This window comes from Labrus mixtus, chromosome 11 (assembly GCF_963584025.1).
Source record: "Labrus mixtus chromosome 11, fLabMix1.1, whole genome shotgun sequence".
In the NCBI taxonomy this organism is placed as follows: domain Eukaryota; kingdom Metazoa; phylum Chordata; class Actinopteri; order Labriformes; family Labridae; genus Labrus; species Labrus mixtus.
Genome location: NC_083622.1, coordinates 17,952,129 through 17,965,059, shown reverse-complemented (window position 1 = coordinate 17,965,059; position 12,931 = coordinate 17,952,129). Strand labels below are relative to the sequence as shown.

General features: G+C 40.8%; 1 protein-coding gene across 2 annotated transcripts in view; it reads left to right on the top strand.

Annotated features, from left to right (window-relative positions):
• Nucleotides 1–12,931, top strand: part of kcnn3 (potassium intermediate/small conductance calcium-activated channel, subfamily N, member 3) — a 52,264-nt gene that overhangs the window by 18,644 nt on the left and 20,689 nt on the right. For both annotated transcript variants that reach the window (XM_061050450.1, XM_061050449.1), the window contains exon 4: nucleotides 11,645–11,941. In XM_061050450.1, the coding sequence (XP_060906433.1) occupies nucleotides 11,645–11,941 (297 nt within the window). The remainder of the gene's footprint in view (nucleotides 1–11,644; nucleotides 11,942–12,931) is intronic.

The following is a 12,931-nucleotide window of genomic DNA, read 5'->3' as shown; positions in this document are numbered from 1 at the left end:
CAGATAAACCACGGAGCAACACTCATCCATCTAACCTCATATTAGTTTAATGTTGGGACTTTTTTTCATTACATCGCAGCTTGGATGTGGCTGGAAATTTCTATTTAAGTTCCACTGGGTCCCTGATTGAGATTTTCATGCTTTCTGCATTAAGGTCCATGCTTTCCGTCTGTGGATCGATAACGAGATGGCTGTTGCTTATTCGCTGTCATACACAGGGACTGATAGACTGGTAATCAGTCTGCAACAGGCAGCCGCTGTGTTTCAAGGTTCTCTGCCAAAAAAGGAGCCAATTCAGTGAATGCACATGTGGTGCACGTGCAGGAATGTGTTGGCGTACATGGCGAAGAATTCATTGATAAAAGAACCCTCGCTTCTGCTCACAAGTTTGATGTCACACTAACATTCGGAGTCAGTCATCCTCCCACGCGCACTTTGGCTGCCGCACGTGACAGGCATGCTAATGCTGACAGAGAAGAAGAGAAGAGATGGAGAGGAGAGAGAGAGAGAGAGAGAGAAAGAGAGAGAGAAAGAGAGAGATCAAATGGTCTTCTGCTAATCTCTCAGAGAAAAATTCCTTTTGATTAAATCAAGTTAGGGTGTGTGCTATGAAGGTATCAGTGGGAATCACAGCGGGTGTAAAACCCCAAAATCACTTTTGGTATTAACTTGGGAGTGGATGATGGTAATTTATTTTCAACAGACAGCTTTGAAGGATAATCCTGGTGTATTACAACCTGAGTATTATTTTTAGTTTTAGTAAGTTAGTATAACACTGTTCAGAGTTACAATGCTGAAATATGGGAGCACAGTGACATTTCACTCAAATTATTAAGAATTGATAAGTTCCTTCAACATACCTTGAATAGCTCTAAGTAAACAACATTGACACCGAATGTATGACCTGTTATTTAGTTTACATGGAAAACCTGTAAGCAAACAGTTAACACATCCAGCAGAAATATTACAAAGCAATATCAGCTTTTATTTGGAGTTTTGTTTCTAGCCTGTGGATCAATATTCTTTCTTTTTTAGCTCGTTTTGTCTTTCTCAGCCCCTACAAGCTCCACTATATGCACTAGCTAGTCCTTAGCTTTGTTTGTCTGCTGTTCCGTTCGATAAACAAAAACAGTGCTGATGAAGTACCAAACAACTCTATTGGTTTATCACTTAAAGCAACATAATGGAGGAATTCTGTTTTGAATTCAGAAGACGGGCTTTTCCTCTATCGAGAAATGCTTCCTCTAAAGTCTTCAATAAAGGTTTAATTTTAGAGTTTCAAAACATGCTTCCCTTTACCTTACAGTGCAAATCTAATGGTGTTTTTAAGTGATTCTGTACTGGGAGCATTATATGATATGGGATACAGATAGCCTCCGCTATCGTTCCATACAATGGTAGCGTTTTTGACATGACAGCACATCTCGACAGAACACCGGCAAAGACGTGAGAAGCCGAAGAACCACATCAACTGACAAGGTGCAATATTTAATATCTGGCTTCTGGCTCAGTCACTCTCTTTTTCTCTTTTAAGCTTCAAGATTCAAGCTTCAATAATTCCTTATTGTCCTTCAGACTCTATACCAGATGGAAAAAAATGAAACATTAAAATATATATATTATCATTTATGTAGGCCTATGTAAAAATGAACAATAGAATAAAATAAATAATTCTGTGAACATCTCAAATCAGTGAAATTTTACGGTGCCGGTATATAGCATACTGTAGAGGTAAGTGCGCATGCCACATGTTCGGAGGCTATAGTCCTCCAAGCGACTCTATCCACTTTTTCTTTGCAATTAAGGCACAAAAAGACCCTAAAATAAATCTTTACAAAATATATATTATTATATATTTATATAAAACAATGTATGTACAAGCAGAGAGAACAGTGGGTGTAATGTGTATTAATCAACCAATCAATCAAGCACCAATTCATTACAAATGTCATCTCAACACATTAACATAAGAGCAAGTAAAAGGCCCTATTGTTATATTATTTACAAAGACCTAACGCCAATCCATCATGAGCACTAAGCAACATTAAGCAAAGGTACAGTGGCAAGGAAAAACTTCCTTTACGAGGCAGAAACCTCAAGCAGACCCAGACTCATGTTGAACATCCATCTGCCAAAACTGTGTTGGGCTTGAAAAAGGGGATAGAGGGAGATGCACATTTTTATACCAATAAATCCATTTGCTAGTGTAGCGTATTGAGATGCCAAGAGCAAAACAAGAGGAAGTGGGGAAGACAGTGCTGTCTTTTCCAGCACTATGTAAACAGCAAGCCTGACTCCATCAAAATTAAATATTTCACCAGGTTTTAACTACTAGCTAACTAATTTATGAATATATTTTATTATTGCACAAACAAAAGCCCCCAAAATACAGCAATTTGTGGTTGTAGGTGGCACACATGTAGTTCGGTATCTTTGTAAACATCAGCCACAGAGCAGTGACAGTGTGCAGCAGTGCATGCAGAACATGGGAAAGAGCTTTCATAAACAGTATGTAGGCTACACCTGAAAGCATACATGTTTCATTACATGCATGTTAAGTTTATTAGTCAACCTGCCTGCTGGCTCCCAGTCTGGGAGTGGCAGTTAGTCTCTGTTTTTTTTTTTACTGTTTCATGGCTTGAATGCACACAGAAAGAAATATTACTTTGCAGCATCAAAGGCATTGTTCGATACAGATCTAATTCTCAGATTGTAACACACGCTGCCTTGCATGGATATTACATGCACATAGACACACAACTCACAAAATCATTGCATATATGCATATGCACAGAATTTTGAGGAGGCAGAGTCGTGCACGGATCAGAATGATGTTATCTGATTTAACAGGCATAAATCCACCTTTCTCTTTCTCTTTCTCTGATATCCATTTCTCTCTCCTTCCTCATGTCTTTTATCTCAAAGTACGTTTGTTAACACCATCAGCGTGCTTCTCTTTTTCTTTCTTTCTTCTTCTCTCGCCCCGCTTATCAGATTAGAGCTGTCTCCCTCCTCTCCTCTGGGCTTCAATTCAATTTTGTTGTTTAGTTTCACATCCTTTCTTCTTCACTCTTCTCTCCCTGCCTTTATCTCAGCATTTAACTTCTCACCTCTTTATCCTTCTCCTGTTGTACTTTAACATTCGCCTGCATTTCTCGACCTCTGAAAAACCCTCACGCCCTTTTTGCCTTTTATCTCACCCCCAGTCCTCTTCCTCCTCTCTCTACATCTTCACTGTCTGTTCTAATCTGTCATGGGAGAGCCTGAACCATTTGTGCTCAACATGAAACAAGGAAAAACAATCAATATAGACTATACTGCAGTTCATCTGCACTCATCAGGAATTAGACATTTCTCCCTTAATCACTGCCATCAAAGGAATGATTTGACTTATTAACTATTGACAGTAATTAGCTTTTAGAGGAAGAGAGATAATTGAAGCATGCTGTGAACATGTAGCAGAAGTGTTCAATTTAGTTTGGTATTATAGTGAATAATTGGGGGAGCTAACATTGTAGTTCATGTGCTGTGCTACAACTCTGCAGAGCCTCATTGGCCATTGTCCAATAGTTATTTTATTTTGAATTTTGCAAAATGGAAATTTAAATGTAAGTTTTATTTGTAATTTCAATTTGAACATGCATGGGAGTGTCATGGTTTACCCTGGTCAAGTTAGTTTATGCCATGTTTTCTTGTCATTTCCTGCCTAATTTGGTCGTTTTTTGTTGCTTGCTTCCCTCGTGTGTATTTGTTATTGCTTTATTTCCAAGTTTAGTCTTTAGTGTTTCCTGTCTTGTTTTTATAGCTCTTATCCTCGTGTTTCTCTATGTCCTGGGTGTATTGTTACTGTTATATTCTTGAATTCTCGATGTGTCTTTAGTGTTTCCTGTTTTATCTTGAGGTTCTTGTTGTCTTGTCTAACTTCCTCCCTATGTCTGATTTCCCTCCTTTTTGATTGCCCTTCAGCTGTGTCGTTGGTCTCACCTGTGTCTGGTTACCCCAGTGTCTATTTAGTTTCAGTGTATCTTCCCTCTTGTTGTCATTTCACACGTCTACTTACCAATGTTTTGTGTGAAGTTCCCAGTGATTGCTCGTTGTTACTCCTTGTGTTTTTGCACCTCTTCTGTTTTAATCTTTCAGTTGGATTTTTTAATGAGCTTTGTTTTGAATTCGGCCTCTCAAGAGTAACCTTTTTGTTTTTGCCTTTTGCCCTTTCGTTTATTAAAGATTTTTGGTTTCTTCCAGTGGGTCCTCCTCTTTGTATTTCTCATGAACGTGACAGGAAGTCCCTAAACGAAACATCAAGTGCAAACGTTCTATTGTTGCTGATATTGAGTTTTTAATATTTGAGTTTTATTAGCACACGTTCAGTCTGGTTTTGAACCGATGAATCATGTATCTGTCATGTTCCAATATTTTTCTAAATTAATTATTTTCAGATTTTGTCAAGTCTGTCATGTTCTCGCAGCTATTCTTGCATACTTATTTGATTTACTAATCCAAAGAGTCCTCCTGAAACTTGTACAATATTTAGCTGAAGTTCCAACAGGATCGAAACATAATACCCCTCAGATACTGTCTCACCATCAGCACTCATTTAAACCTTTCGTGGATTTGAAAGGTTTTTGGAATATGACTCATCAGTTCTGCATCATCAATCCGACCCATTACAAATTATATTGTATGAAAGTAAATGCATTTGAAAATAGTGGCTTAACACTAGCAGCGATCTAAACGGCACCGTGTCTTTTCTCGTCTGTATTTCTTTGATTTTGCATCTGATCATCATGAATTTGAAGTTACATCATCTGTAGATTTTAATGTTTCTTTGTCTGTTTCATCATTGTAACCATGTATTGGCAATTCAGCAGAAACAAAACAACAAACCCTTTAATATCACTGGCTGACCAACTGTTGCCAGATGATGGGTGCCAACCTGACAGCCGCTTCATGATCTAAAAGAATAATTTAAACAGGTTTTAATCAGTGAACAGACATTTATCTAACTTGAACTCTTTCAACTTTCAAGTGTTCGCCTGTTTCGAGTTTCTTTTTCTGGCTTCTCTTTCCACTGCAGTTATACTAAGCGTTTCCTTGTCCTGATTATGTCTCAAACCGTGGAAAAAGAAAACGCGAGTTCTCAAGTGCATGTTCAGGTGGTTCCCGGTGTGTCGTGTCTGGATTTTTCTGCTCTGCTGTGAAATTTGCATAAAAGCACCAGATTGGACTGCAAGTGGCCGTCAAAGCCTGCTGTGTTCTGTTCAGTGAAAAACTGATGACATTTTAACTTAAACCAGCCTGGAATAATTTGAGGTCTTAACAAAACACTTTGTTCACACAGATTGACAATGAACTTCTGCTCCTTTAAAATGTGTACACTGTAGTATCACTGAAGTAGCATAATTCTTTTTCCTCAGTGATTTTTTTGTTGTTGAAATTATCAGCGCATATATAAGTCTCCCTAAGGGAAACACTTGTGCATCTGGTCCGTTGTTCATCTTGAGATGACATGTTTGCATGTGCAAGGAGTTGTATAAAAGCCTCAATATCTCTGGAGGGAGCTGAATGAAGTCTAAACTTTGCCTAAAATGATGTCACCTACATGAATAGTGTCTGTTGTGGACAAACAACACAAATGTCTACTATTCCTCTGTAGCCAGGTCCTAAACTTGGCTTAAGGCAAGCCTCTAAAGGTTGCACCAATCACAAGCATAACACATCTTAATCTCCAAATTGGAATGTGTTTAAGAGGTATTATGGGTAATGAAATGCAGAATTTGGAGACTATAAGGTTAAAAATAAAAAAGCCCAATATTTCTAGAGTAGCTTTTTAAAGTCACCTGGTATGTGTTCTCTGGCTGGAGATTTGGCAAGGGAGTGTTGAGTTGACTTAATTCCTCTAGCTCTCCTCGTCTGATAAATAAAGTACTCTGGTCGGCTAAAACCACAAATACAAACTAATTCTGTGGAAACATGAGGGTAAACTAGTTCATTCACCAGATTGTAAATGAACAATGTCTGTCAAATGTTTTGTTTGAAAGGTTGGCGTTTGCAAACAGCTTACTCCTCTCCAGCACCATCCTGTCCTCCAAATAAGGTTACTCGCAGCGCCAGAAAACTAAGATGTGTGTGGCCAATATGCACAACTCAATCATGAAGCAGTCAACAAAAGTGGATGATGTAATGCTAGCCTCTTCCAAACATATTTACTTTTTAATATATTTGGGTTTTTTTATGTTTAAGAACCATATATTATATACAATGGGTAAACTTGAAAGGTGTTACCATTGTAACTTTACATACTTCATATTCCTGCTGTACTGTGACAAATCAGGTACCCAGATTAGACCCTGACCGATTAATTGGCCAGCCTATAATATTGGACTATATTAGCATATCGAGTGACTATCGGTATTGACTAATTTTATCGGAGATATACACCGATATTACTAGATTTATTGACCCGTAAAATAAGATTTCATTTGAGTATTATTGTACTACACTAGCAGTTCTCTTTCTGGCTGTCACCAGCAGAGTGTGCTTTAAAGATTACAACAAGCATTATCACTCTCCAGAGTGTAAAGCGTGGATACATGCACAGTTACTTTCCAGTTGAGTTACCATCTTGTCTTCATTATACTGTATATCCTTTCCTAAAGTATTTGATAACTGCATTTGAGGGTGATCAATGCAAAAAAAATAAAAAATCACTGTAGCTATCTCTGCAGATTTCAGAAAGCTATGGTCCTATATCAGTATCAGTTTTTTCCCTTCCTAGTATCGATATTGGCCCCAAAAATCCCATACTGGTCGGGCTCTAATCCAGATATTGTACCTACTAAGGGAGCTATTTCCATGGTTCACTAATCACCGGACTGGTCATTGAACTGAGCACTGAATTGGAGAGAAATAGACTGAAAACCCAACATGGTCAGCTTAGGTATAGCCTCAGCTCCTCAACCCTGAAAACAACAACACAAATTAGTATGTGTTATTTTTACTTTCTTTACTATCCTTGTTTGTTTCTTTGCATTGTCACTTTTTTTCATCATTTCAGTTTAAGCTTGCTCTTTTTTTTATTCTTTGTGATTGTGTTCTGAACAAAGACTGATAGCGTACAGATTGTAGTTTGAGCAGAGAGATTGTTTTCACCACAATGAACTCAGGAGACATTTTGAGAGTGCTGTGATTGACTTTTCAATCTGTAAACCATTAGTTTGAATTAAAATTGACTGGCCAGGAAAGATGGAGACTGAGGGTTGAATGATCAATGGTCTTACTAAAGATGAATCAAGAGACACACTCACAGTGTCAACTATCACAGCTGTTATTATGAACCGTGGTTTCAAAGATGCTGTTTGGCTAATCAAAAGATACATGATTCATCGGTTCAGATCTAATGTGTGCTTAAAAACTCAAATATAAAGTTTCTTTCATGCGTTTGGTATTTCGTTCAGGGACTTCCATGCATGTTCACGGATTTGAAGTTCCAGTCCGCTGCGTGACTCACTGATTCGACTCACCAGTGGCCTTCCTCACTCACACACACATAGACACACACACGCATGCGCACACACACACACACACACACACACACACAAAAATCACAGCAGTCTAGAAAAAAAGTACTAATTTTATCAAGTATCGTTTCAGGAAATGCAGACATAAAAGGCAAAAAACAGAACTGTTTGTAATGTATTTAATCAAATAGAAACTCAGAGAGAGTGTGTGAGAAGGAGATATTTCTCCAGTCCATTAGTGCACTTTAAGCATTAGAGAAGTGTGTTATTCGGTTACTTTGGGAGGATTTTAGCAGCAGTCCATTGATCAGGAAGACACCAGCCTGGCACTCACTGGCAGGCACACAGCATTAACAAAATAAAGTGAGCAGTAGACTTCCTAAGAAGGGAGTCCTTAGAAGTGTCATACTTGGACTGTCCTCTCATAATGTGTCTTGTTTTACAGATTCTGCATTATGTGCAATGCATACGCCCTGAGAAAATAAGAGATTCCTCCTTAGCCATGAGAGAAGCATCTCACTCACCATTTCCAAGAAATGCTAATTCATCAAACGCTGCCAGCCTTTGGCAAATTTAACTAACCCAGTTTGTTTTTCATATTTGTTTCAAACGAAGGGGATTCCAGGTCTCAAGACACCGCTGGTGGAATCCTCTCTTTACTCTCTCTTGCAGTTTTTAGATTTTCTAGTGGCAGACTCGCTAACATTGTTCATGCACACACACAGAACCTTCCCTCGCACACTTTCTAAGACTTCCTTTTCCCTTCCCTGTTACCCTCTCTCCTTCCTCTTCGCTGTTGACGTAGAAAAAAACGCCACAGGGGGTTGTTCCCTCAGAGCAGTCATGCATACTCACGTGGATCCGGTGTGTGAATGTGTGTGTGTTTGGTTTGTATGTGTGTGTTTGGCTCGCCCCAGTTATTTGTCTGCCTGTTTCAGGGAATTTCCATGCTGTAGGACCTAGACATTTAAATGTAAAAGTATGTTAGGGTTTCGTTCTGTAACGTCTCTGTCTCTGAACCTGTGGGAAACTGCACCTACCTCTTTTTCAGAGGCTGCTTTTGACAGGGGCATGATTGTTTGTGTGTGTATGTGTGTGTGTGTGTGTGTGTGTGTGAGTGTGTGTGTGTGAGTGTGTGTATGTACATGTGCTAAATACGCCCTGCATGTCTCTCTTGCTTGTTCAAGCTGAGTCTGGCCAGCTCTGTGTCTGGTTCCGTGATGAGAGACATCTGCATTCAGGGACTTAACACGATTACAAAGGTACAATGGCCGCAGGGACTGCGAGGGGGGGGGGGGGGTCGAAGCGCAGAGAGTTGGCCGAGGAAGAGTGATGAGAGGTTACAGACTCCTCCAGCAGGTTGCAGATGTAGCAGATGAGGGATGCTCGAGGTCGAGAAACTGTCCCAGAGCTCACACCTTTACCTCTGAAGTGACCTGGCATGTTTTGTGCTGTCATTTTCACACATTTTTTTTCCCTTTTTTCTCTTTCCCTTCTCTCCAGCTGGCCTGCTATTTGTTTTTCTTTCTGCCCTCCTTCTGTCCTTTCCACTTTCTGTTGCTGTGCCTTGTCCCTGCCCTCTGCCCTGTGATGCCACATTTTGTTAAAATTAAGAGGATAACAGAGGACAATTTATGTTTCATGCTCTTGTTCATTCCCCCCCCCCCTTTGGGCTTGTGTTCTATGTCCAAGTTTATTTGGCTTTGCTGTTCTCTGACCTCTCTTGTTCTCTCCCGATAGACTGTTTCTTCCCCTCTCTCTCTCTCTCTCTCTCTCTCTCACTCTCTCTGTCTCCGCCCTGGCCCATGTAGGGGCACTGGCACTCACTCACTCCCATTGACAGATTACTTTCCTAATGGAATTTAATTATTTATCCCTTCCTCACGGCGATTTAGCCAGGAAAAGACCGACAGCAGGAGCACGAGGGAGGACAGGCCAGGAGGGGAGGGAAGGGAAGGGGCGGAGGAAAAGGGGAAGAAGGGAGAGGCGCTCATTTTCTCCAGCAGCAAGGAACTGGATCACCTCGGTTTTGATTTGAGGAGATGTCATTCTGAGAGAAAGGGACAGGGATGAGGGATGTGTGGAGGAAAGAAAAAGAGAGGTAGAGATTCAAAAAACACAGTGAGAAAAGAATGAATGAAGACATGTACACACAGTTTGGTGCCCTACTCTGTGGCAGAAACAAGCACACACAGACAAACTTGTAGGTCTTGATGGTTAAATTTAGTCTTCACCTTATGGGACCCAGCTCTCCCCCACAAGGGGGCTTTGTATCCATAATTTGACCCAAAAATAAGAAAATACACAAAAATCTTCTTGAGTGTTTGCAGAGCTGTCCTTTCATTTTTCCATCTACCTTTCCACTCGCTGTCACACACACCTTTTCTCCTCATCGTCCCCTGCTTTCTTTTTGCTCCTCTCTCAATGCATCTCCCTTCTTTTTTGACTCTCCACCTCCCTCTTCTTCCTGCTCTTTCTCTCTCTTTCTCTCCCTCGCTGGGGTTCCTAATTAAGCTTGGCTGCTCTTTGATGTTGTCGCCTTGGCAACAGTCACCATGACGAGGCTGGGTCTGCACACACTCGCTCAAACTCACTCAGGCATACACACACAAATACAGTACACACACACTCTGTGAAATCATTAGAGTATACGGCCAACGTTTGACCCTTGGTTCAAATGACTTCTTACAGAATGACTCAGGCGCGTGCGTTTAGGCTACATACGTGTATGTGTGTACACATGTTGGCTACATGCATGTATACACATGTGCTGGTGAACAAGGGAAACACATACATCCTGCTGAGCTGGATGTAGATAATGATGAAGAGCAGTGTGTGGTTTAGTGAGCTTCAGTCAGCCTTCATCATGACAGTGACCATATCCTGGCTGGCTGCCAGTGCTTGTTCTGATGTTTGACCTATTGTTGTAGTTTTTGTTGTACTAAATAAATGTTTGTGTGGGATAAAAGCCCTTGAGATGAATCATGTGGTAAAGAGCAATTGTTAGCACCGGCTGTTTCTGCAGGCGCTGCAGCATCAGGTAAACTCTTCTGATTTAGTGAAGGGGAGTTCCTCGTTTCTCTCCATGTCCTTATGCTATGTGTTGGGCTCCTCTCTCTCTTCATATTTCAAGAATCTCATATTAAGACATTTTTGTTCATGATTGAGTCCTTAAATCTGTGCTTTGTCTCAGTAAGTAAAAAAAAATGCAATTTCACTGTTAAAATGCAAGCGTTTAAAAAATGAAAAATGAAATCAACATGCCTCAAGAGGTAATGGAGGATCAAACGCTGTTCTCTTTCATTTTTGTGAAGCAGCATGTTTTGTTTACAGCCATGAAAAGACCTCCGTGCCTCAAAAAGGCTGAGGGAAAAAATACTAGCAATACTAGAATATCCCCTTGTTTCAGGAAAATCACACTTTTTCAATTCAAAAGACCATCTTGACTTAAAAAGATTAAGGTTTTTTTTTCCTTGCAGTGTCCTCCTCTCCATGACATCTCTCCGTTCCTATCTTTATCTCTTCATTTCCTCTGTACTTCATCCATCTCCTTATAACTGGCTTTCCCCCCAAACCCTTCAACCCCACCCCTCCAGTTCCTGTCAGCACTGTCTGGAGGAGGGTCCCTGTAATGAAACCTGCTCTTACACCAGCTTTGGGGACAATATAGAAAGTAAATACAGTAAATAACTGTAAACAACATACAGGGAACAACATACAGGGAGGGTAAACTGCAATTAATGTAGCATTGCTTGGCTCGACATATTGGTCTTTATATAGAAAAATATAGTTAAAGTGTTAACCAGGACCGTGTTTTTCTTAAGAGCATGAGATGACGAGGCATCTTTGAAGTAATTTAAGTTAGAGTTGTAGAGCTGTTTGAAAATGATTCAGGCCACAGTGAAGTGACTGAATAGATTGCTGATTAGATGGATGGTGTTTTACATCTCAGGAAAGAGACATTTACTCTAAATTGCTGCTGGTTCCTTTAATCATCCTTCTAGTCAGCTGTAGATACGAGTGCCAGCAGAGATTTGTGATGAAAAGTTTGCACTGCAAAGCTTTAAACAAGTGTAACTCCTTCTCTATTTTAACCTCCTTTCATGTCCTTCCTGTCCCCGCAGCTGTTCGTCATCGACAACGGAGCAGACGACTGGCGCATCGCCATGACCATGGAGAGGGTTCTGCTCATTGCTCTGGAGCTGCTGGTGTCTGCGGTGCATCCAGTACCCGGGGACTTTAAGTTTCAGTGGCGGGCGCGGCTTGCCTTCTCGTATGCACCGTCGCAGGCCGAGGCAGACCTGGACATGGTGCTGAGCGTGCCAATGTTCCTGCGCCTCTACCTCATTGCTAGAGTCATGCTTCTACACAGCAAGCTGTTCACTGACGCCTCCTCCAGGAGTATAGGCGCCCTAAATAAGGTCAGAGGGGTTTTGTGTATGAGCACTGTGCTGTAAAGATTGTGACGGTCAAAGCTTCGTCCAGACAGAGATGAGGGAGTTATTAAGGTCAAGGGCTCTTTGCTCTGAATTTAAATCTGTGTCTTCCCCGTCCCTTTCATTCCTGACCTCTATCCCGCTAACAATCCTTCCTCCAGCTCTGTCCTTCTACTCACCCTGGGTCTTTTCATCTACTAGTTCAAATCCCCTTTCCCTTCTTTTGTTAGGAGACTTAGATGTAAGCTTTGGTGGATTTCTCATAATACAATACGAGATGGGAGCGTGAAATGGGAACAAGATATTGCGCACGGCTTAAATGGGCCATGAAAAGAAAAGAGTCGAATGAGATTGCAATACTAGTGCAGAGAAAATGTGTACGAGCCGAGCAATAAATGATCGAAGGCATTCTTTAAACGATAAACTTTATTGGAAAACCAGTGGAGATGTACTGTGGTGAGGGAAATATGCAAACCACCAAGAGGAGGAGAGTTTAGATTTAAGATGAGTAATTTAGCAGGTTGTGAGTGTATCTAGGATAGCACTCCTCTGACCCTCAGGCTACAGCTACAGGCAGAGGAGGTAAAGCTTCAATTGAAGTGAAGCTCCAAAATGATGACTCATTTTCAGCTGCTTAACCCTTCCATGGCTCGACCGCTGCTCTTAAATCATCCATCTGCCAAAAGTTGATGACAAATGAGCTGCAGACTCGGAAATAGGCCATTACTCAAAGACACTAGATGGTTGACTCGTGTCAGAGGGCGAGCCCCAATCTTGACTCCAATTACAGCAGAGATTCTCAGAGTGCGGCTGCTATCAGAAACTACTCAGAAGACTAATTAGCTAAATATCAAATCTGTGTGGGAAACATCCCGTTACAGGATAAGGATTCAGAGCTAAGCCCTAAAGAAAAACGTGTTAAATGTTAAATAAAATCAGCTTTACTGAGTGTGTACTTTATGTGTGTGTGTGCTT